The sequence below is a fragment of the Pongo abelii genome, chromosome 14 (genome assembly GCF_028885655.2).
Source record: "Pongo abelii isolate AG06213 chromosome 14, NHGRI_mPonAbe1-v2.0_pri, whole genome shotgun sequence".
NCBI lineage: Eukaryota > Metazoa > Chordata > Mammalia > Primates > Hominidae > Pongo > Pongo abelii.
This window is the reverse complement of record NC_071999.2, coordinates 54,866,759-54,893,080: the sequence shown is the minus strand read 5'-3', so window position 1 is coordinate 54,893,080 and position 26,322 is coordinate 54,866,759. Positions and strand designations below refer to the sequence as shown.

General features: G+C 42.3%; 1 protein-coding gene across 1 annotated transcript; it reads right to left on the bottom strand.

Moving 5' to 3' along the window:
- Nucleotides 1–17,921: 17,921 nt before the first annotated feature.
- On the bottom strand, nucleotides 17,922–20,903 carry LOC100440867 (cTAGE family member 2). Its single transcript, XM_009248656.4, has one exon. The coding sequence runs from the start codon at nucleotides 20,719–20,721 to the stop codon at nucleotides 18,394–18,396; it is 2,328 nt and encodes a 775-aa protein (XP_009246931.4). The 5' UTR covers nucleotides 20,722–20,903; the 3' UTR covers nucleotides 17,922–18,393.
- Between the last annotated feature and the right edge of the window lie 5,419 nt (nucleotides 20,904–26,322).

The following is a 26,322-nucleotide window of genomic DNA, read 5'->3' as shown; positions in this document are numbered from 1 at the left end:
ACAAACTATTATGGGTTAGGAATGGTATAAAATTATAATTTGAATTAAGGCTTTTCTAAATCATTAACAAAAACAGACAAATGCATGGTGTTTTGCTCACATCTTTTTACTTTATGTTTACTTCTTAATGTAAGTCTAGATAGTGACCAGAAGCATAGCTGGAGATGTAAGTGAAATCTTGAATGTGGTAAGAGACATTAAATCAATAATTTATTTTAGATAATACAATAACACTGAAATAATTGTGAGAAAAGAATCTGTAATCCAAACTGGAATTTTTCTGTATGCAGGCATAACCAAGCATAGTACTCGTAAATGGAATATAATCAACTACTACTTATATTAATTTGCATTATTAATGCAACCTGGCAGGGAGACACTGTTGGGAGCAGACTGGGCTGTTCATATGGATGAGTGGAAACAGTAGTAGAATCAATTAACTAGTGTTCTTCCATTTACTGTGTCAGATATGAGACTGTCTTCCAACTTGCTCTTTTAAAATATTTGGGACCAAATTATTAAAGTAAATAGTGAATACGAACACAGAATAATGTTAGATATAATTAGTGATGTAAATGAATCACACCATCCATCTTAAGAGTTCTATGGAAATTTAAAGGAAAAGTTGCCCCATTATTGGTTGAAATGTGTAACCTGTAGTCTCAGAGGAATCATTATAATATAGTCATTTAACAATTGAATCACCTATGTGTGGTGTTTCATAAATACAGTTATGTTGCTTAATGATGAGGATAGTTTCTGAGAAATGCATGTTAGGCAATTTCTTCATTGTAGGAACATCATAGAGTGAACTTACACAAACCTAGATGGTAGACACCTACACACCTACAGCCTCCTACACACCTAAGCTATGTGGCATAACCCATTGCTCCTGGTCTACAAACCTGTACAGCATGTCACTGTATGGCCTACTGTGCACAACTGAAACACAACCACAAGTATTTGTGTATCCAAACATAGAAAAGATACAGTAAAAATATAGTATAAAAGATTTTTTAAAAGATATGCTTGTATAGAGTACTTACCATAAATAAATGGAGCTTGCAAGACTGGAAATTGCTCTGGGTGAGTCAGTGAGTAAGTGGAGAGTGAATGTGAAGATCTAGGACATTACTGTACACTACTGCAGTCTTTATAAGCACTGCACACTTAAGCTGCACTAATTAAAATTTTTTCTTCAATAATAAATTAACCTTAGCTTACTCTAACTTTTTTTACTTTATAAACATTTAAACTGGGGCCGGGTGTGGTGGCTCACGCCTGTAGTCCCAGCACTTTAGGAGGCCGAGGAGGGCGGATCACGAGGTCAAGAGATCGAGACCATCCTGGCCAACATGGTGAAACCCCATCTCTACTAAAAATACAAAAAAATTAGCCAAGCATGGTGGCGAGCACCTGTAGTCCCAGCTACTCAGGAGGTTGAGGCAGAAGAATTGCTTGAACCTGGAAGGCAGAGGTTGCAGTGAGCTGAGATCGCGCCACTGCACTCCAGCCTGGCAACAGAGCGAGACTCACTCTCAAAAAAAAAAAAAAAGAGTTTAAACTTTTTTTAACGTTTTTACTCTTTTGTAATAACACTTCACTTACAACACAAACACATTGTATAGCTATACAAAAATATTTTCTTTATATCCTTATTTTATAAGCTTTTTTTTTTATTTTTTACTCTAATACTTTTTTGTTAAAAACCAAGACATAAACACACACACTAGCCTAGGCCTACAAAGGGTCAGGATCATCAATATCACTGTCTTCCACCTCCACATCTTGTCCCACTAGAAGGTCTTCAGGGGCGATAACAGGCATGGAGCTGTCGCCTCCTATGATAACAATGCCCTCTTTTGGACACCTCCTGAAGGACCTGCCTGAGGCTCTTTTACAATTAACTTTTTATATATATGTAAGTAGGAGTACGCTCTAATGACAAAAAATTATAGTACAGGTTGGTCCAATGGTAGTGGATTATCAGAACTTATTAACATTTAGTGTCACTAAAGTTGGTATACAACCCCCCACTGCTAAATTTGAATGGCTTAAATTTTTTTTTTAATAAAACAGGCTGGGTGCAGTGGCTCACGCCTGTCATCCCAGCACTTTGGGAGGCCGAGGCAGGCAGATCACTTGAGGTCAGGATTTCAAGACCAGCCTGGCCAATATGCTGAAACCACATCTCTACTAAAAATACAAAAATTAGTCGAGCCTGGTGGCACACACCTGTAATCCCAGCTACTCAGGAGGCTGATGCAGGAGAATCACTTGAACCGGGAGGCAGGGGTTGCAGTGAGCCAAGATAGCGCCACTTGATTCCAGCCTGGGCGATAAAGCAAGACCCCGTCTTAAAAAAAGAGTAATAGGGTATACACATAAATCAGTAACATAATTGTGTACTATCATTATCAAGTATTATGTACTATACATAACTGTGTGTTTATACTTTTATATGACTGGCAGTGCAGTAGGTTTGTTTATACCAGCATCGCCACAAACATGAGTAACATGTTACACTAAGATATCATGATGACTCTGATATCACTAGGCAACAGGAATTTTTCAGCTCCACTATAATCTTATGGGATATTTGTCATATATGCAGTCCATTGTTGACTGAAACACCAAGTAGTACATGACTGTACTTAAGATAGTCCCTGCCCTAAGGCCGGGCATGGTGGCTCATGCCTGTAATCCCAGCACTTTGGGAGGCCGAGGAGGGAGGATCACGAGGTCAGGAGATCAAGACCATCCTGGCGAACACAGTGAAATCCCGTCTCTACTAAAAATACAAAAAAAAAAAAAAAAAAAAAAAATTAGCCAGGCATGGTGGCATGTGCCTGCAGTCCCAGCTACTCAGGAGGCTGAGGCAGGAGAATGGTGTGAACCTGGGAGGTGGAGCTTGCAGTGAGTCATGCAGTGAGCCAAGATCGCACCACTGCACAACAGCCTGGGCGACAGACCGAGACTCTGCCTCAAAAAAAAAAAAAAAAAAAAAGATAGTCCCTGCCCTCAAGGAACTCTGCTGATAATTGTAATTCATTCTTAAGTATGGCTCTAGACTATCCAAGATATATTAATAATTGAGAAAAGCAAGTTGTTAAACATTTGTATGTGTAATTTTATCCATTAAAAAAACTAGAGCTTTACGCAGAGGAAAACGTGTGAAGTAATGTATACCAAAATATTATATCTTGGGAATAAGAATACAGAGAACTAGCTCTTTTATATTTATCTGATCATTTTTCTACAGTTAACATGTATTAGCTCACACCTGTAAACCCAGCACTTTGGAAGGCCAAGGCAGGAGCCCAGGAGTTCAAGACCAGCCTGGGCAACATCACTGCACCCTGTCTCTACAAAAAAAAAAAAAAGTTTTTTAATTAGCTGGGCATGGTGGCACACATCTGTAGTTCCAGCTACTCCGGAGGCTGAGGTGGAAGAGTCACTTGAGCCTTGGTGGTCAAAACTGCACTAAGCCATGATGGCACCCCTGCACTCCAGCCTAGGCAACAGAGCAGGACAAAAAAAAAAATTTTGGGTTCTTGAGTTTTAAAACTTTGTTTAAGTAAAAGGAAAGAAGCATGCTGTAATGAGGCCTGTATACTTAACAATGGTGAATTTTACATCCATAACTAAAAATTCAAAAAGCTACAGTAGTGGCCAGGCACTGTGGCTTACGCCTGTAATCCAGCCACTTTGGGAGGCCGAGGCAGGCAGATCACCTGAGGTCAGGAGTTCGAGACCAGCTTGACCAACATGGAGAAACCCTGTCTCTACTGAAAATACAAAATTAGCCGGGCGTGGTGGCGCACGCCTGTAATCCCAGCTACTCGGGAGGCTGAGGCAGGAGAATCGCTTGAACCTGAAAGGGGGAGATTGCGGTGAGACAAGATCACACCATTGGACTCCAGCCTGGGCAACAAGAGCAAAACTCCGTCTCAAAAAAAGAAAAAAGCGACTGTATAATTGCTTAGTTATAGGATACAATGTGTTTCATGGTGATTTATTTAGAAGGAAGGACCCAGACATGTTTGTCAATGGCATGCCAAGCAATAGAATATACCCCGTGTCTAGATCAGGGAGGGAATCGTGCCAGTGAAGCCATGTGTGGTAAGCCAGTAATAGTAAATCCACATTTTAATGTTTTTATTTTTTTCAGATGGAGTCTCACTCTGTCTCCCAGGCTGGAGTGCAGTGGTTCAATCTTGGCTCACTGCAAACACCACCTCCCAGGTTCAAGCAATACTCCTACCTCAGCATCCAGAGTAGCTGGGATTACAGGCATGCACCACCATACCCAGCTAATTTTATTTTTTTGTATTTTTAGTAGAGGCGGGGTTTCACCATGTTGGCCAGACTGGACTCAAACTCCCGGCCTCAAGTGATCCACCCACCTTGGCCTCCCAAAGTGCTGGGATTACACGTGTGAGTCTCCACGCCCCGCCTACACCACATTTTAAGAAAGACACTGATGGCCGGGCGTGGTGGCTCACGCCACTTTGGGAGGCCAAAGCGGGTGAATCACGAGGTCAGGAGATCGAGACCATCCTGGCTAACATGGTGAAACCCCATCTCTACTAAAAATATAAAAAAATTAGCCGGGCGTGGTGGCAGGCACCTGTAGTCCCAGCTACTTGGGAGGCTGAAGCAGGAGAATGGCGTGAACCCAGGAGGCAGAGCTTGCAGTGAGCCGAGATGGTGCCACTACACTCCAGTCTGGGCCAACAGAGTGAGACTCTGTCTCACAAAAAAAAAAAGAAAGACACTGATAAACCAGTAAAGGCTATGTGACTGCTGAGGGTCTGCTTAATTGATCTATGAATGAATGAATAAATAATCCTAGAGGAAACTGAGAATGTTGGAAGAAAACACTCAATCCACTGGGTAACTGAAGTCAAAATGACTTGCAAGATGCTAATTATTATAGGAATAAGAGTGGAAAAAATGTTCAAAGAAATCCATAGATTGATGTGTGTGCTTCTTGTAAAGGTATCTGAGGAAAGACAATTATGTATTCAGATATCTGATAGTTCATTGCTTGAAAAACATGAATAGATTCATTCTCTATTGCCCTGGAGGCTGAGAATTATTGAAATGTACCGGGAAGCCATTTTCAGCTTAAGATGGTAAAGAACTTTGCCATCAGTTCACTGCTGAAACTGTTGCCTTGCAACATAATGCAAACTTCTGGTCCCTTGAATTGTTCTAACAGGCTATTTTTAAAAATGTAGGGTTTATTCTTATTCAGTTATCATGTCTTAGTCCATTGTGGGCTGCTAGAACAGAATACCACAGACGAGGTAATATATAATAAAGGGAAGTTTGTATCTCACATGTCTGGAGGCTGGGAAGTCCAAGATAAAGATGCCAGCATCTGGTGAGGGCCTTCTTGCTGTGTCATCCCATGGTGGAAGGCATCGTCACATGGTGAAAGGGCAAAGAGAAAGCAAGATGGGGCAAATCCACTCCCAAGGTAACAGCATTAATCTGTTTATGAGGGCCATGCCCCCATGACCCAAACACCTCCCATTAGACTCCAACTCCCAACACTACCACAAAGGATCAAGCTTCCAGCACACGAACTGTGGGGGACACATTCAAGCTACAGCATATGGTGAAGCTAACAGATCAGGAGATGACTGCCCTTGAAAAAGTAGTTTGTAACTCACAGTTTCCAAGAGTGGGGGCATGCCACACCGTGCAATGCCACAAGCAAGTGCTGGGATCCATCAAGAGGCAGAGAGGCGAGGAGAAAGCATGGCCATGAGTCTTTGTTGTGGTTTCCACAGGCAAGGCAGGGTAAGCCAATTTAGGATTCGCTGCTTAAGTAATTTCTCAGGCTCTGGGACATAGCGGTTGTGTCCCTACTTGTCTGGTACCTGGTCCTGGGGTGACCAGGATGGGAATACTGACCTGGAGTCTAAGAGCCTGTATTATTTATGTGACTGCTCTTCATTAGCACCAATAAACAGCAGTTAATTATTCACCCACCATCATCCCTGGTTACATGCAGACAAGGAGGTGTGGCCCTAAGGGCAGATAGTGAGAAAACATTTGTTTTGTGTGTGTTTGTGTTCTATTCTTGTAATTAGAATGGACTACATACACCAAGGCTCTGAAAATTCACAATTCTTGAAAGTAATGAAGTTTACTACAATCTATCTTTTGTAGTTGGCACTCCTGAATTTTTTCCTAAATTATTCCTCCAACTAAATTGATATTTAGAAAAGACTTGTTACTTGCCAGATTTTACAATGTCAGCTTTGTGAGATTCAATCTCTGAAATTCCTTTTCATTTTTTTATTTTTGAAGGACATTTTAAAGTAAATATTATATAAACTAGGCACATGTCTTCCTATAGGCAATTGTCGTGTTAATCGTAAAACTGTTGCTGCCTATTTGATAGGAACCTTGGAAAATAAGATTGGCATGATTAATTGTCATAATTTAATTATTTCAAGCCTATTCTCAGGGAACAGTGGTAGAAACTGCATAAGCTCTTATAATGCCAACATTATACAGCAAATTTCCCTTATGATTCTTTTGGGAAGACTGAGCTTATTCCTTCAACAAATATTTTCGGCATCTATATGCCATGGACAAGGCTGGACTGGGGATGCAAAGCTGGGTAAGACACATGCTTTACCTTCAAAGAATCGTATGACTATGCTCATGACTCTGCAGCACTTACACTCCACCAGTAGTAACAGAAGGGAACTGACATGGACTGGTCTTTTTTAGCAACACGGTGAAAATATTTCTTGGTAACAATAGACTAGTATCCTTACAATTAATATCGCATACCTTGGTTATGGGAATTTGGATTGTTAAAGAGAAGATTTAATTTGAAGATCTCTTTCGTTCCTACTGGGGAATTAGATTTTTAAGAAGTAATGATTCAGGATTTTTTTTATTATTATTATACTTTAAGTTCTGGGTTACATGTGCAAAACGTGCAGTTTTGTTACAAAAGAATACATGTGCCCTGGTGGCCTGCTGCAACCATCAACCCGTCACCTACCTTAGGTATTTCTCCTAATGTTATCCGTCCCCTAGCCCCTCACCCCCTGACAAGCCCCAGTGTGTGATGTTCCCCTCCCTGTATCCATTGAAAAAAATTGGAAACATAAAGACTTAAAGCCCACAAAAGGCAGCTCTATACAAGCACAGTTGCTTCAGTAATTATTGCAAAAACTCTACTTTTCCTTTAATTATTTGAGTAATTGCTGCAATCGTCATTACATGTACATTGTTAAAAATAACTACTAATTTGCCGGGTGCGGTGGCTCACGCCTGTAATCCAAGCACTTCGGGAGGTCGAGGTGGGCAGATCACAAGATCGGGAGATCGAGACCATCCTGGCTAACAAGGTGAAACCCTGTCTCTACTAAAAAACAAAAAATTAGCCGGGCGTGGTGGCGGGCGCCTGTAGTCCCAGCTACTCAGGAGGCTGAGGCAGGAGAACAGCATGAACCTCAGAGGTGGAGGTTGCAGTGAGCCGAGATCACGCCACTGCACTCCAGCCTGGGCAACAGAGCGAGTCTCTGTCTCAAAAAAAAAACAAACAAAAAAAACCTACTAATTCAGTTGATAGATAGCTATGCCTTGAAATAAACAATACATCTAATCTGCAAATACTAATATTTTACTTGAATTATTATAATGGCTATAAAAATATGGCCCATATGAACAGAGCCAGGCATGATGGCTCACACCTGTTAATCCCAGCAATTCTGAAGATTGAGGCGGGAGGATCACTTGAGGCCAGGAGTTCGAGACCAGCCTGGGCAACATAGCGAAACCCCTTCTCCTGAAAAATGTACAAAAAATTAGTTGGGCATGATGTTGGATGCCTATAGTCCTAGCTACTCAGAAGGCTGAGGCTGGAGGGTCGCTTGACCCCAGGAGTTAGAGGCTGCATGCAGTGAGCTGTCGTCATGACACCACTGCACTCCAGCCTGGATGACAGAGTGAGACGAGGACTCTTAAAAAAGAAAAAAAAAAAAGGCCCAACGCGGTGGCTCACACCTGTAATTCCAGCACTTTGGAAGGCCGAGGCGGGTGGATCACTAAGCTAGGAGATGGAGACCATCCTAGTTAATACGGTGAAACCCCTTCTCTACTAAAAACACAAAAATTAGCCGGGCTTGGTGGCAGGCGCCTGTAGTCTCAGCTACTCAGGAGGCTGAAGTGGGAGAATGGCGTTAACCTGGAAGGCAGAACTTGCAGTGAGCAGAGATCGCGCCACTGCACTCCAACCTGGGCAATAGAGCAAGACTCCGTCTCAAAAAAAAATAGAAAAAGAAAAAAAGAGGCCCATTTGAGATTTTGAGATGATGTGTCGTTTAACCTTTTCTCTGATCTAGATTTATACAACACAGTGTTTCCTCAAAGTGTGTTTTATAGAACACTAGCTCAGGAGGTCAACAGTTACCTGTATTTACTGTGGGACTTCCAAAAGCCAGTCTGCTAACCAAGAGAGTGTATACGTGCAACGTCACCACAACACGTAATCCAAGAATTCTTTTTCTTAGAACAAGGGGCTGTGCAACACTTTGTCAAATACTTATCTAATGAATGTAGGAAGGAAAATAACTGAAAGTTGGTTACAGGCATAATACTGTAACTTGCTTCTGCATTTCAAAGAGACCACAAAAGAAAATAAAATTGAGCATTAACTGTATGCCAGACATTGTTTTAAGAACCTCACACACATTGGCTCATTTAATATTCAAATGACTTTATAAGATGGGAACAATCACCCCCATTTTATAGATGCAGAAACCGTCCAAGTTCAGATGGTGGAAGTGGCGGAATAAAAATTCAAACCCAGGTGGCCTCCAACAGAGACTCTTATTAACTATTCCACTATGCAGCATTTCTAGGCCTACCCTCCTCTTATCTTTTATTTTGTATAGATGGAGGTCTCACTATGTTGCCCAGGCTGGAGTGCAGTAGCCTATTCATAGGCACCACCATAGCACGCTACAGCCGTGAACTCTTGGGCTCAAACAATCCTCCCTGCTCAGCTCTCTTCCCAAATAGCTGGAACTACAGGCACGCACCACCGCACCCAATCTTCTGTTATCTTTTTTGAGACAGGTTCTCACTTTGTCACCCAGGCTGGAGTGCAGTGGCACAATCTTAGCTCAGTGCAGCCTCAACCTCCCAGGCTCAGGTGATTCTCCCACTTCAGCCTCCTGAGTAGCTGGACCACAGGCAGTTGCCACCACGCCCAGCTACATTTTTGTATTTTTTCATAGGGAGGAGGGGTCTCACTATGTTGCCCAGGTTGGTTTCAAACTCCTGGGCTCAAGCAATCATCCCGCCTCAGCCTCCCAAAGTGCTAGGATACAGGGGTGAGCCACCACATCCGACCCAGGATTTTTTGAAATCTTGGGTCTTCTTTTATTTCTCATGCAGTTTTATAGTTTCATTCAAGTGTATTTTAAATCACTCCCACTTTCTTTAGAGAATATTTGGGTTAAGGGAACTCCCTCCAAAGCCATCTCAGCCCCTTCTACAATGCTATCCCCCCATCCCCAGCATTTGGCCCATCTCCTCATTCCATTATCTAGCCCCTAAACTGCACTTTCCCCTCTGTACTTCTTGATTGACTTTTGAAGTCTTAATCTCCTATTTGATGCTTCTATATTATTTATGCTGCTGCTACCATCCCCCGAAGTCCTCCAGCAAGGCCAGACCCCTGGACATCTTCCTTTACATCTACCAATACATCCTGCAGAGCCATTCCCCTTGTACCCTTCCATCCACCACCATCGCACAGCCTGGTCCTCCCCCTGCCCAGACTTAGCTATTACTGGAATGCAACCCCCACTCGCATCCTGGCCCTGCACATCCCCTTTTAGGTTTCTGCTCCTTCTTCCTCCTCTCACCAAATAAGACAAGGGCTGTGCCATAAATAACCCTGTGTCCCTGCCTGGCCCACATGGTAGAATCTCAACAAAGGTTTCATCTCTTCCCCTGAAGCCCCATGGACAGAGATGCTGCAATTGGCTTTATAAAATGATACTTTGTGTTCATTCTTCTCCACCCTTAAAAAGATCATGACCTCCATCTCATTTTCATCCCAACATGCGCAAAGCACAAGGAGTGCTTTTAGTAATATCTTTTAGGTATTACGAATAATATCACAGGATGTACACACAGGGTGTATACACACTGTGATAAAAGGAGTAATATCTCCCTTAGATATTAGCAATAATATCACAGGGTGTACACCCACTGTGATATTAGGAGTAATATCAATCTTGGATATTAAGAATAAGATCACAGTGTATAAATGCACTGTGATATTAGGAGTAACATCTCCCTCGGATATTATGAATAATATCACCGGGTGTACACCCACTGTGATATTAGGAGTAATATCAATCTTGGATATTAAGAATAAGATCACAGTGTATAAATGCACTGTGATATTAGGAGTAACATCTCCCTCGGATATTATGAATAATATCACCGGGTGTACACCCACTGTGATATTAGGAGTAATATCTCCCTTGGATATTTTGAAAATATCACAGGGTGTACAACCACTGTGATATTAGGCCTAATATCACCCTTGGATATTATGAATAATATCACAGGGTGTACACCCACTGTGACATTATGAATAATATCTAACTTGAATATTCCTAAAAATATTAAAGGGTGTACACCCACTATGACATTAGGAGTAATATCTCCCTTGGATATTGCAAATAATATCACAGGGTGTAAACCCACTGTGACATTTTAAAAGAAATATCACACTCAGGCCGGTCACGGTGGCTCATGCCTGTAATCCCAGCACTTTAGGAGGCTGAGAAAGGCGGATCACGAGGTCAGGAGATTGAGACCATCCTGGCTAACACGGTGAAACCCCGTCTCTATTAAAAATACAAAAAAATTAGCCAGGCGTGGTGGCAGGCACCTGTAGTCCCAGCTACTCGGGAGGCTGAGGCAGGAGAATGGCGAGAACCTGGGAGGCAGAGCTTGCAGTTAGCTGAGATCGCACCACTGCACACCAGCCTGGGTGACAGAGTGAGACTCGGTCTCAAAAAAAAAAGAAACATCATAGGATGTACATCATAGGGTGTACACCCACTGTGATGCTAGAGTAATATTGCCCTTATATATTACAAAAAATATCACAGGGTGTACAGCCACTGTGAAATTAGGAGTAATACCTCCCTTAGCTACTATGAATAATATCACAGAGTGTACACCCACTGTGATATTAGGAGTAATGTCTACTTCTAGGTATTACAAATAATATCTTTTAGATATTACAAATAGTATCGCAGGGTGTACACCTACCGTGGTATTAGAAGCAATGTCTTCTTCTAGGTATTACAAATAATATCTTCTTTTAGCTATTACAAATAGTATCGCAGTGTGTACACTCACCATGGTATTAGGAGCAATATCTTCTTTTAGATATTACGAATTATATCACAGAGTGTACACCCACAGTGATAATAGCAGTAGTAGCTTCTTTTAGATATTATGAATAATATCACAGGGTGTACACCCACAGTGATAATAGCAGTAGTAGCTTCTTTTAGATATTACGAATAATATCACAGGGTGTACACCCACTGTGATATTAGGAGTAAAATCTTCTTTTAGATATTACTAATAATATATCACAGGGTGTACGCACAGGAGGGGCTCACCACCACACCTGACAAGTAAAAAAAACAATTCTGTAGTCGGTACACGTTAGCTCACACCTGTAATCCCAGCCCTTTGGGAGGCCAAGTTGTGTGGATCAATTGAGGTCAGGAGTTCGAGACCAGCCGGGCCAACATGGTGAAACCCTGTCTCTACTAAAAATACAAAATGTGGGCTGGGCGCATTGGCCCACGCCTGTAATTCCAGTGCTTTGGGAGGCCGAGGGGAGTGGATCTCGAGGCCAGGAGTTCAAGACCAGCCTGACCAACATGGTGAAACCCCGTCTCTACTAAAAATACAAAAATTAGCTGGGTGTGGTGGCACATGCCTGTAATCCCAGCTACTCAAGAGGCTGAGGCAAAAGCATCTCTTGAACCCGGGAGGCGGAGGTTGCAGCAAGCCAAGCTCATGCCACTGCACTCTAGCCTGAGTGACAGAGCCAGATTCTGTCTCAAAAAAAAGAAAACCATACAAAAATACAAAAAGTTAGCCAGGCATTGTGGTGGGCACCTGTAATCCCAGCTACTTGTGAGTGTGAGGCTGGAGAATCGCTTGAATCTGGGGGTGGAGTTTGCGGTGAGCTGAGATCACGCCATTGCACTCCAGCCTGGGCAATAAGAGCGAAAGTCCATCTCAAAAAAAAAAAGATTATAGAGTCTGTGTCTCCCTATGTTGCTGCTCAGTCTATTCTCCAACTCCTGGGCTCAAGCGATCCTCCTGCCTCAGCCTTCCAAAGTGTTGGGATATAGGTGTGAGCCACTTCAGCTGGCTAGTATGTTATAAGAACATTATAATCTTACTTAAAGGTATGAAGTTTTAAACTTCATATACTTTTTTTTTTTTTTTTTTGAGATGGAGTTTTGCTCTTGTTACCCAGGCTGGAGTGCAATGTGCAATCTCGGCTAACTGCAACCTCCTCCTCCAGGGTTCAAACAATTCTCCTGCCTCAGCCTCCAGAGTAGCTGGGAATACAGGTATGGGTCACCACGCCCGGCTAATTTTGTATTTTTAGAGACGAGGTTTATCCATGTTCATCAGGCTGGTCTCCAACTCCCGACCTCAGGTGATCCACCTGCCTCAGCCTCCAAAGTGCTGGGATTACAGGCGTGAGCCACCGTGCCTAGCCCACATACTCTTAAGTATGGTTTTATTTCGTTGTTTCTGAATAGTTCTCGAGATTTTTATTAAATTTATATCCAATAGAATTTCTGTTTTTCTACAATAGAATACTTCTCTCATTTGATGTTGAAATCCAGCAAACTAAATAAACCATAGTAACACCAGTATTTCTGGGTTCTTCCATGTCCATCTGTCTGTAAAAACACAATCCTCTATTGACATTTATTGAGTCCCCACTCTCAGCTGGGCACTGCAAAGAGTTTATTAACAAAAAGAGAAGGTGGCTGGGTGCAGAGGCCTGTAATCCCCCCACTCCGGGAGGCCAAGGCGGGAGGATCGCTTCAGCCCAGGAGTTTGAGTCCAGCCTGGGCCACAGGGAAAAACCTTGTCTCTACAAAAAATTAGTCGAGCATTGTGGTGTGCACCTGTAGTACCAGCTACTCAGGAGGCTGAAGTGAGAGGATAACTTGAGCCCCAGAGGCAGAGATGAGGTAAGATTGCATCACTGCACTCCAGCCTGGGCAACAGAGCCAGGCTCTGTAAAAATAAATAAATAAATAAATAAATAAATAAATAAATAAATAAAGGCATGTGGCTCTTGTTCTTCAAATGCTCGCACTTGTGATGTGTTAGGGTGGGACAAACTGCATCAGAAATCTTAATAATTTTCTCAGCCTCTGCTCTGGGAAAAGATGAAGCTCCTGAGAATGCATTGAAGGGAAGCTTGTCATCCAGATACTTCATAAGGAAACAGAAGACTTCAAGAAAGCTTCCCTCAATCAGTACCACTGTTCATTTTCCTCCCTTAGTCATAGCCTGGATGGATGGGAACAAGATCATCACTGGACCCTCCGTGTGGACGGCACAGGAACTGAGACTGGAAATGAAGGTTGTTGGTCTCCACGGAAGAGGGGCAGAGGCTTCAGCATCTTTACAGTCTCTGCTGTTTCCTAAAAAAAAACCCTTTTCAGGACAAAGAGCTATTTCATGCTCTGTTCCACTGTCTGTCCATTGTTAAGGCAGTAGGTCTTTGGCTTCATCTTATTCAGGGAAATAAATGCTTATACTGATGGCTCAGAATGCAGTGGTCTAGAATGAAGAATGTAGCACTTTTACTAAAGGTAAAACTGCAGATGTGCCACCAGAAGATAGCTCTAAAACGTTGTGGTCTTTTAAGCCAGGCATAGTGGCAGGCACCTGTGGTCCCAGCTACTTGAGAGGCTGAGGCTGGAGGATGGCTTGAGCCCAGGAGTTTGAGGCTCAGTGAGCTATGATCATGCCTGTGAATAGCCACTGCACTCCAGCACAGGCAACATAGCAAGACCCTGTTTCTTAATAAATAATAAAAATTTTAATAATTGTGGTCTTCTTAGTTGGTTCTAGTGGCTGAGCCACCCTCATTTCTCCCCCAGGTTACTGTAGTGGCCTCCTCAGTAGAGGTCTGGCACCGAATCTGGCCCCTCTGAGTGAATAAGTGAATGTTTGATGTGTCTCTTAAGACTTCAACTCAGTCTGTTGACTGTAATAGGTATTTAGTGCAACCTAGTTAAGAAAAGCAAATATGGGCCAGGCGCGGTGGCTCATGCCGGAAATCCCAGCATTTTGGGAGCATTTTGATCACCTGAGGTCAGCAGTTTGAGACCAGCCTACCCAACATGGCGAAACCCAGACTCTACTAAAACTACAAAAATTAGCCAGGCGTGGTGGTGAGCACCTACCCAGCTCGGAGGCTGAGCACCTACCCTACTCGGGAGGCTGAGGCAGGAGAATTGCCTGAACCCGGGAGTTGGAGGTGGCAGTAAGCTGTGATTGCACCATTGCACACCAGCCTGGGTGACAAGAGAGAAACTCAAAAAAAAAAAAGAAAAGAAAAGAGAAGCAAATATGATTCTGATCATTGCCAGACAGAAACATTTTATTTTATTTTACATGTTTTTCTTTTATTAATCAGCTTTCTCAGGTTGAAGGAAACATTTTCATGAATTTGTTTCCATCGATCTGACCACCAGCTTTTTTTTTTTTTTTTTTTTTTTGAGACAGAATTTCACTCTTGTCACCCAGGCTGGAGTGCAGTGATAAGATCTAGGATAACTGCAACCTCCACCTTCTGGGTTCAGGCAATTCTCCTGCCTCAGCCTCCCGAGGAGCTGGTATTACATACACCCAACACCATGCCTAGCTAATTTTTGTATTTTTAGTAGACATGAGGTTTCACCATGCTGACCAGGCTGTTCTCGAACTCCTGACCTCAGGTGATCCACCCACCTCAGCCTTCCAAAGTGCTGAGATTACAGACATGGCCCACCGCTCCTGGCTGACCACTAGCTTTTGCTGAGCCTCTACTTCATTCTGTTCTGTTTGTGTCAGGCACCAGACAGCCCCTGGTATGTAGGTAACTTGGTAAGACATGATGTTCTTTGCCTCTGAGGAGCTTACAGAGTGATCAGGACAAGAGATCTGTGAAGAGATCATTACAGTGTGACTCTACAAAGAAAATGTAATGGGAACACAGCAGAGGGAACAATTACCTGTTCTTTCTTGGGATGGGGGAGGAATAGAACCAGTTTTTCAGAGATAAACAGGATAGTCTCAACCTAAAGAGATGCACATTCCAGGCAGAGGAAGCAATGTGCACAAGCACAGGCCTGGCCAGGGAACAGTGAGCAGTAGGCAGGGGCGGGGATGAAGGGAGGCTGGGGCCCGCAGTGGAGGGTCTCATATGTAGGCTAAGGAAGTAATCATTTATCCTCTAGGAGCCAAAGGAGCGTTTTACATAGGCAGATTTAGTAACTCCAGCGGAAGGGTAGGCAATGGTTTGGAGTAGGGAGAGAGCAGAGACAAGGAAACCAATAGGAGGCTGTGGCCAAGGTCCAGGAGATGTTGAGAATCTGAGACAATGTCTTAAATCTTGTGAAGTGGGCCGGGCATGATGACTCACTCCTGTAATCCCAGTAGTTTGGGAGGCTGAGGTGGGAGGATCTCTTGAGCCCAGGAGTTTGAGACTAGCATGGGCAACATGGTGAGACCCTATCTCTACAACAACAACAAAAAATTAAACATTAAAAATTAGCCAGGTGTTGTGGACTGTGCCTGTCATTCCAGCTACTGGGGAGGCTGAGGCAGGAGGACTGCTTGAGTCCAGGATGTCAAGGCTGCAGTGAGCGATGATTGTCCCACTGCACTTCAGTCTGGGCAACAGAGCAAAATCCCGTCTCAAAAAAAAAAAAAAATCTTGTGAAGTGAAGAGGAAATAACCAGGGCCTTATCAATTCTCTGAAAGGGAGATTTAGTTCTCTGTAGCTTTCAAGAACACTCTTAGTATTAATGAAGAGGGTTTTTACAAAGGGAAAAAAAGGCCAGGTGCAGTGGTTCCCCCTGTAATCCCCCTGTAATCCCAGCACTTTGGGAGGCCAAGGTGGCCAGATCACTTGAGATCAGGAGTTCGAGACCAGCCTGGCCAACACGGTGAAACCTTGTCTTTGCTAAAAATACACAAATTAGCTGGGTGTGGTGGCACACACCTGTAATCCTAGCTACTCAGGAGGGTGAGGCAGGAGAATCGCTTGAACTCCAGAGGTGGAGGTTTCAGTGAGCCAAGATCGCAGCTCCACTGCACTCCAGCATGGGTGACAAAATGAGAATCCATCTCCAAAAAAAGGGCGGAGGGGAACCCTGAGATTCATTAATTCTCATTTCCCTAGTTTATGAAGTGCATTTACTTTCTCTAATGGCTGTCAACGTGAAGGCTGAAATTTGAGCTTGATCTTAGTGCTCAGGATATCAGGAAAAGGAATAATTATTCTTAGATGCTGCGTCAGAGACTGCTTGTTATCTTTCAATATCTGTTCTGTTTTACTCTTCTTTAGTAATGTAATTTTTTGTTTTTAGTTGACCACATGGTTGTAGGGAATAATGATGGTATTTTTCAGCCTCATTTGCAGCTAGATATACTATGTTGTTTATTTCTTCTGGCCCACAGGATGTGAGCAGATGTGATAAGTGTAATTTCTAGGAACTATCTTTAAAGGGTTGGATGTGTACTTTCTTCCTAGCTTCCATCTCTTATGACCAAAATGAGAAGGTAATGGCTACAGCCTCAGCAGCCACTTGAACAACGGAGTGATCTACAGAATAGATGCTAGGCACAGCAAACAACGAAATAGAAGGTTTCTTGGTCCCTTTCATAATATCTAAGGGAGATATTATTCCTAATATCACAGTGGGTATACACCCTGTAATGTTATTATTCATAATATATAAGGGAGATATTACTCCTAATATCACAGTGAGGGTACACCCTGTGATGAAATTCTTTGTAATTTCTAAAGGAGGTATTTCTCCAATATCACGGGGGTGTACATTCTTTGATAATATGATTTGTAATATCTAGGGAAGATATTACTCTTAATATCTACTTTCAGATATTACTGAAGCTTTACGTGGCCTTGTGGCTTCTGCTGTCTTGAATGGCCTTTGACATCCCCTAAGGGAGCTCACTCTAGAGCCCTTCATGAGAGGCCACGTGAAGACAGAGGCTCTGATACCATATTAACCATGTCTTTTTATGTATTCTGACACTTCAACATCTAGCGCCCTGCTGACCTTGGCAGGCCTGTCCCTCCCAGGGTTAGCCAATTCCTAGAGACAGTAAACAACTTGCCCATGAGCATGCTTTTTACACACAAGCTAACCAGTCGAGAGCTCATGCCCCCAGCTACCTACTTCAGCCTTCCACAGGACTCACACACTCTAGGCCACTATTCCTCTGCCCTAAGCACCCCAGGGCCAGGTACCAGACAACTAGGGACAGCCCCTATACCCAGAGCCTTCTGAAATTACTCAAACTATAACAGCTAACCTTAACCCTGCTAACCTTGCCTCACTCATTCCTTCCCATGGAAACCACCGTAAAGGCTCTTGCCCATGTTTTTCCATCCCTCCTGCCTTCTCACTGACCATACTGCCTCCCTATTTAGTCCTGCATGGCATAGTACTTTCCTTTCTCTTGGGATCTGTGAGTAACAAACCATCTTTTCAGTTGCAATCGACTCTTGATCTGTTGGTCTCTCCATACCTGAAGAATAATGCAACCTATATATATTTTTAAACCAACTAAAATTTATTTAATTAAGCATAAAGTTACTTTCACATTTGTCTACAACCACAGTAAATACAGTTCTTGGCATAATGCCATGGCCTTTAAAATGTAAAGCCTTCCCACCTGCAAGATTACATCTATAAATCTCCCACTGTTCTTTATATAATAGTGGATTAGTTAACCAAATTAAAACAGTTATACTATCTAGAATAAAATAAAATAGAAATAATTTACTCATAAGATTCATATTTAAATCATCCTTATTTACAAAATACTATCCTGAGAATTATAATTCTATTAAGTTTCAATTTGAGCAAAAGTGTAATCACTGAAGTAACAGCAGTTACTTCAACTGAAAATGAGAACAGTCAAAATGACTTTTGAAGAGAGCAAAAATATTGTCAGGTTTCTTGCTGTGGTTCTGGATCTTCAGTAGCAGGCTCATTTGAAGGCAGACTTAACCATGAAGGCAACTCACTCTACCTTCAGAATGTGGGAGTGTCAGGGGGGAATCCAGGTCTCGGGGGAAGGTAAGGAGGAAAACCCTTCGGTGGATAGACATTTCTCATTGCAAATGGAGCACGTGGTGGACCTGGAAAATCCCTTGGTGGAAAATAATCTGGAGAAGCTCCAAACATGGTTCCTGGAGGAGGTGGAGCGAAACGAGGTCCTCTTCTCATGAACGGGCCCCTCATATCCACTGGAAACAATGGACTTCTGATTCGAGCAAGAGGTGGAGGAACAAAACCAGGACCAGTTCCTTCACTGTCGGCGGGGAGAGATGAATCAGGCACATTTAAATTACCAAGATTATCTTTGGTATCATTTCTACTGGATTCCATTTCTGAAGGCATTGACCCATCCATTTTATCCAAAGAAGGTATATTAAAACTTCTGAGTTCTGCTGGCCCAGCATGTCTAGCACAATTAGAATAAAATCTGTCTTGCCTTTGTGGAGGAAGAGCTGAATCAGGATATGATCGTCCTGGTGGAGGAAACATCATCCTACAGTCCTGTTCCCACGGAGGTGGCAGGGGCCCAGTGTCAGAAGGAGCCTTGTGAGGATCGGTAAACCTATCACAGGTTGATTCTCCTCTTTCCTTGGTAATGTGGTGGTCCCGAGGATTCCCTGGGCCTCTTGGGCCTCTTCCTCCTCCCGCTGGAAGCAGAGGTGAGAGTCTGAGTGGACCCTCCAACAAAGTTGGAGGATAGAGAAAAGCTCTCGTTTCAGATGAAGGCCGACCCAATGGTGAGGGACCATATGAGGAATGCTCTCTGCCAAACGCTGTATTTGGAACATCAAGTGCATAAGGATCTTTTTCTAAAAGTTTAATTTTAAACGCTGTTTCAGCTAATTTTTGTCTGTTGTGAGCATTTTCTTTCCTTAAATCATTGAGGTTTCTTTCAGCAGTCTGTGCTGCCAAACAATTATCGTGTGCTTTTTTCTCATGGGAAATAATCTTCCCTTGATAAAAATGAATAGTTCTCTCAAATTCTTCTTCAAGTTCTTTGGCTCGCTCTCTGCAGGTCTCCAGCTCTTCAGTGGCATGGCTGATCATTTCGTCTACTTTAGAAAGTTTCTCTTTCTCTAGCCGGTTATTTTCCTCTACTATTAATTTCCTGTAGAGCTTCATTTTATTTTCTTGATATAATTCTGTCATTACCTTAAGTTTCTGTTGAAGCTTCTGATTCTCACTTTCAAAATGTGTGTTTTCTGACTGCAAAGATGCTTGTTCCATCTGAAGATTTTTAATATGCTCTCTAAGCTCTTCCTTGGTTTTATCAACTTCAGATAACTGAATATAAATTTGGTTTCTTTCTCCTTCTAAGGTTGTTAAAGAAGCATTTAACTTAGCAGCATGAATCAGTTTCTTCAAAGTTCCTTTTGGAGGATTATCTAAGTAAGCACCATCTTCCGATTCACTGTTCATTTCTAATTCCAAGTTACCATCATCCGTTATGTCTCCTTCCAGCATAGCAGCCTGATCTTTGATCTTTAGCAGGCGTTCAGTCAGAGTCTCGATGTGCTTTTCTTTATCATTTAGAACTTGTTCTGCATGTACTTTGGAGTTTTCAAATGTTATTTTCTGTTTATTAAGTTCACTCACTTGTTCTTTCCATACTGCAGCTTCTTGCAAAAGCTGTTTCTGGCTTTCCTGAAGTTGAGAATTTTCATTCAAAGCGTCTTGTATTCTTATCTTCATTTGTTCTTCATTCATTTGAAATCTCTTCCAGGTCATTTTGGCTTCAGCTACTTGGGATTTGAGGGATTTTGACTCATCTTCTAGAGACTGTATCCTTTTGGAAATATCCGCCATCACCTTATCTTGTTCAGAATGTTTAGATTTCTCTTCTTTTAACTCCTTTTCTAGACAGAGTATTTCATGCTCCAGTTCAGAATTGGACCTGTTCAGCTTTTCACAGGTTGCCTCCAAACTTTGTGCTTCTGTTGCCTCCTTCTCAAAGCTGGCATCCTCTAAAGATGACTCTACTTCATAGCTTTCACACTCTTTTTGAACAAGGCTAAATTTTTCAAGTAGTCTACATTTTTCTTCAATTAGTCCAGAAAGCACTACAGCAAGCGTTTTCTCTCTTCCCACATAAAGCCGACTCCTAACCGATCTAAAACTTCTCCACAAGAAAAAGGGAACAGCAACAAATCCCAGGACAGCTGCACATATCACCAATTCCCATGGAAATCCATAAGGATTCGAATCTGGTCTCCTGCCTTCAGGCAGTGCTGCCACAACCCTGCGTGGCTCCTCCAGGACCAGCCCCCAGTAAGGCTGAGGGGTAGCCCCGGGCTCCTCCATAGCTCCAAGGCTGCTCTGGCGGTGGCCGCAGTAACCCAGGCCTGTCGGGGCCACAGTTAGTGGGGAAGAACACTCAGCCTTCAGTTAGGAACAGAATCTGCACCTGGCAACCAGAGCGGACCACTGAGGAGCCGGCTGCGGGGGGAGCTGGGGGACGCGGGAACCCACAGGCCTCACAGGCCCATAGAAAAGGTACAGTAAAAATATAGTATAAAATATTTTTTTAAAAGATCTGCTTCTATAGAGACTTACCATAAATAAATGGAGCTTGCAAGATCGGAAACTGCTGTGGGTGAGTTAGTAAGTGGTGAGTGAATGTGAAGGCCTAGGGCATTACTATACACTACTGCAGACTTCACAAGCGCTGCATGCTTAAGCTACACTAATTAATTAAAATTGTTTTCTTCAATAATAAATTAACCTTAGCTTACTGTAACTTTTTAACTTTATAAATGTTTAAACTTTTTTCTTTTTTACTTTTTTGTAATAACACTTCACTTACAACACAAACATATTGTATAGCTCTACAAAAATGTCTTCTTTATATCCTTATTTTATAAGCTTTTTTTCTATTAAATTTTTCTTTTTTTTACATTTTAATAGTTTTTTGTTAAAAAACCAAGACATAGACACACACATTAGCCTCAGCCTACACAGGGTCAGGATCATCAATATCACTGTCTTCCATCTCCACATCTTGTCCCACTGGAGGGTCTTCAGGGGCAATAACAGGAATGGAGCTGTCACCTCCTGCGACAACAATGCCCTCTTTTGGATACCTCATGAAAGACCTGCCTGAGGCTGTTTTACGGTTAACTTCTAACCGTACACTCTAAAATAATGACAAAAATTATAGTACAGGTTGGTCCAATGATAGTGGGTTATCAGAACTTATTAACATTTAGTGTCACTAAAGTTGGTATAAAACCCTCCATTGCTAAATTTAAATGGTTTACAGTTTTTTGGTTTTTTTTTTTTTTAAAATAGGCTGGGTGTGATGACTCACGATTGTAATCCCAGCACTTTGGGAGGCTGAGGCAGCCAGATCACTTGAGGTCAGGATTTCAAGACCAGCCTGGCCAATACACTGAAACCACATCTCTATTAAAAACACAAAATTAGTCAGGCATGGTGGCACACACCTGTAATCCCAGCTACTCAGGAAGCTGAGGCAGGAGAATCACTTGGACCAGGAGGCAGAGGTTGCAGTGAGCCAAGATAGCACCACTGCATTCCAGCCTAGGCGATAGAGCGAGACCCCATCTTAAAAAAAGAATAATATAGTATATACATAAATATCAATTCCTCATTCCTGGGGAATCTTGTTGATCATTCTGGCTGCTTCATATTGACAAGGGGCATCCTGGGCAGCCTCATACCATGGGTGACTCTGTGGCCCCCAGGAATCAAAGGTTAATCTAATACTATCCTTTTCTTCTGAAACAATCTTTCTTTTTCCAGTCCCCTACTTCCACCAAAGACAAATCTCAGCAAGACAAACCTACCTGCAAAATAAGCTGCAGTCCCATAAACGTGGCCTGATTACCCCACAAAGTGCGGCGAGGATTACTGTCCACATAGGCTGTCCTAAATTGGCCTTGCTGGAATCTCTCACAAGGTCATTTCAGTCAAAGACCTGGGAAAATAGCCAGTTCATCCACCTGTGTCGCAGTATAAAATAAAATAGATTCTTATTGAACTTATGCAAGCAAACACATTGCCATGAATTAAGAATATTCACAAATAATTTACAAATTCTGGATAAATTAGGCATAGAGAGAACTATGCCTCAAATTCTGTTTGAGGAAAGCATGCTATATTCAATATACTTAAAGTATACTCAGAGGCAATAAAAAGCTCCAAAGAAAAAAATTCTCCAGACTCTGAAAAACAAAACAAAAAGAATCAGCAATATTTCAAACAAAAAACCATAAAAAATTATTTCAGTCTCCATTAATTCAGTCCATGCAATCAATTTCTGGTATGCTTCATATTGGGTTAGCTATCTTTATGAACATATCAGCATTTCAATTAGCGCCCTGGAAGTTTTCTCTCTAATCCAATGGCACAGTCTACAAAGTTATAAGAAACCATTCGAGAGGTTGAATTTTTCATAAACTTCCCCAAAGAAGAAAGCCCTGGACTGTAGCTGATTATAAGTCACTCTTTGAGAAGGATCAAAGCAAAACTACAACTGTGGATGACAAAAGTTTTAAGACAGCCATAGTTAAAGGCACAGTTAACAAGGGTATTTTGTTATTCCTGTGGCATACAAGTTAACATCATAATAATAATTACTATGACAACATATATTAAGACATATCAGAATTTTAGAACTCTCATATCATCCTGGAACTTCAGGAGGCCAAGGCGGGTGGATCACCTGAGATCAGGAGTTCAAGACCAGATTGGCCAACATGGTGAAACCTTATCTCCACTAAAAATACAAAAATTAGCTGGGCATGGTGATGCACGCCTGTAATCCCAGCTACTTGGAAGCCTGAGGCACAAAAATCACTTGAACCTGGGAGGCAGAGGCTGCAGTGAGCTGAGATTGTGCCACTGCACTCCAGCCTGGGCAACAGAGCAAGACCCATCTAAAAAATAAATAATAAATAAATAAATAAAACCCAAAGGAAGCTGAACACCACTTGATATTGACAATGCTTCCTGCATAATTCGAACATAACAAATAAGCCAAATAAACCTAATATGTCTCTCTTGGACGTCAGGGAAACTTATACCCAAAAAAGTTAGTTTGAGGTCAAAAAGACTGAATTTAAAAGTTGAAATTTTGCCATTGGAAAGTTTGTCAGAGATCAGTTTTAAGACACTTGACATCACAAAACAGGATTACAGGTCACTATAAAAACAGCCATTCGTTTAGCAAAAATGATAATACAAAACAGCTTACCCTTTGATAGTGAGGAGACTCAGCTTCCCAAACAATAAGCCCTAATAAAGACAGCATGAGGCCAGCTAGGAGGGAGAGAACCCTCTCTTTTTCTGTAGTTTTACTCAAAAATCTCTTATCTCTTACATGAACATTTTGTTCAAGGGAAAACCAAATTTTACCTTTATATGGTATATTATTAATGTTAAAACTAATTTTAATAAAACCTTATAAACAAATCTATCCAATTGTAATCAGTTTGACCATAAGGTAAGATTTCCATAAACTTTTTATAATCTTTCACAATTTTCTATTAAGGAGCAGATTAATGCTCCAGGAAGTCCCAGATGCTGGCCTTGCATCAGTGTGGTTTTGGTGTTAATGTTTAATTTATAGAAAAACTGAAATAATCTTTCTTTCTTTTTTTTTTTTTTTTGAGACAGAGTCTCTCTCTGTCACCCAGGCTGGAGTGCAGTGGCATCATCTTGACTCACTGCAAGCTCTGCCTCCCGGATTCACGCCATTCTCCTGCCTCAGCCTCCCAAGCAGCTGGGACTACAGGTGCCTGCCACCACGCCTGGCTAATTTTTTTGTATTTTTAGTAGAGATGGGGTTTCATGGTGTTAGCCAGGATGGTATTGATCTCCTGACCTTGTGATCCGCCCCACAAAGTGCTGGGATTAGAGGCATGAGCCATGGCACCTGGCCCTGAACTAATCTTATCCCTCAAAACTGGCCCTTACAATCTCATGTGCCTACCTCTTCTGCAGTAGTCCCTGAGCCTAGAGGGATTGAGTAGTTTTAATTTCTGGCCCTGTGTCTTTTTTTTTTTCTGAGATGGAGTATGGCTTGTCACCCAGGCTGGAGTACAATGGTGCAATCTCGCCTCACTGCAACCTCTGCCTCCCGGGTCCAAGTGACTCTCCTGCCTCGGCCTCCTGAGTAGCTGGGATTGCAGGCGTCTGCTACCACGCCCAGCTAATTTTTGTGTTTTTAGTAGAGATGGGGTATCACCATTTTGGTCAGGCTGGTCTCAAACTCCTGACCTCAGGTGATCCACCCACCTCGGCCTCCCAAAGTGCTGGGATTACAGGCGTGAGCCACTGTGCCCAGCCAGCCCTGTGTCTTTTGAAAGCAGATCACGGCTGGGCACAGTAGCTCATACTGGCAGATCATGTTAGGTCAGGAATTCAAGACCAGCCTGACCAACATGGCGAAACCCCATCTCTGCTAAGAGAACAAAAATTAGCCGGGCATGGTGGCACGTGCCTGTAAGCCCAGGTACTCAGAGGCTGGAAGCAGGAGAATTGCTTGAGCCCAGGAGGTGGAGATTGCAGTGAGCCAAGATTGCACCACTGCACTCCAGCCTGGGTGAAAGAGTGAGGCTCTGTCTCAAAAAAAAAAGCCAATCATTTTGATTGTCAGCTTCTCCCAGGTCTGACGACAAGGCTTTGACTGATATCGATGCTCAAGATTTAGCAGGAGTCGGTGCCTTCTTCAGACCCAAGAGTCAAAGCCCTGTAATTTAACAGCACAAGGATTAGTTAATAGGATATTTTTACTTCAGAAAGTCCTGTCATTCTAACACATCACAAATTAAAACACTGTGATTTGGTGTTTAGGAGCTACTGCCTGCAGCACTTCAAACCACTGTATTAAAGTAGTTAGGTTATTCGTTGCATATGTCTAATTGCTAGCATTCTAGTGACAGAATTGTGGCTAAAAGCATAAAAAATGTGACAGGTCCTATGCCAAACTTATCAAAGTAAGACAACTAACATTTCTCTCCATCACTAAAAAATGGTAAATACAAATACCAGTTTTGGAAATTCAGTATGGGGATAAATAATCTCCTTTCACTTAAATACTATACAACAAAACAAGGACAAAGTAAGAACAAGCACACAATAATTTCTTTTCAGCTATCTAAAAGAGCATCATTGTTGGGTACAGTGGCTCACACCTGTAATCCCAGCACTTTGGGGGGCTGAGGAGGGCATATCACTTGAGGCCAGGAGTTCAAGACTAGCCTGGTCAACATTGTGAGATCTGGTCTTTACTAAAAATATTTAAAAATTAGCCAAGCATGGTGGCACGCACCTGTAATCTCAGCTACTTGGGAGGCTGAGGCACGAGAATCATTTGAACCCGGGAGATGAAAGTTGCAGTGAGCCCTGATCATGCAACTGCACTCCAGCCTGGACGACAGAGTAAGATTCCATCTCAAAAATAAAATAAAATGAAATAAATAAATAAAAGAGCATCATCATACATTTCCAAGATTGCTTTCTAGATACAGTACTGTCAACTGATTAGGTAACTTTCACCACTAAAATTTTCAAACCAGTGCAACACTTGTATGTATTTTGTTTTCAAGTACACACATGAAGGCCCATCAGTGATAAACACCTTGGGATCAAAAATCACTAGGAAGTCTCATACTTGTTGTTGTTACTATTTAATCCAAGCCAATGTCAATTTTTTTTTTTTTTTAATTTTGAGACGGAGTCTTGCTCTGTCACCCAGGCTGGAGTGCAGTGGCGCCATCTCGGCTCACTGCAAGCTCCGCCTCCCGGGTTAACACCATTCTGCCTCAGCCTCCCAAGTAGCTGTGACTACAGGCACCTGCTACCTTGCCCGACTAATATTTTGTATTTTTAGTAGAGACAGGGTTTCACCATGTTAGCCAGGATGATCTTGATCTCCTG

What these genes read in the sequence shown, in the direction of transcription:
- LOC100440867 (XM_009248656.4), bottom strand. Translation starts at nt 20,721, where the DNA reads ATGGAGGAGCCCGGGGCTACCCCTCAGCCTTACTGGGGGCTGGTCCTG.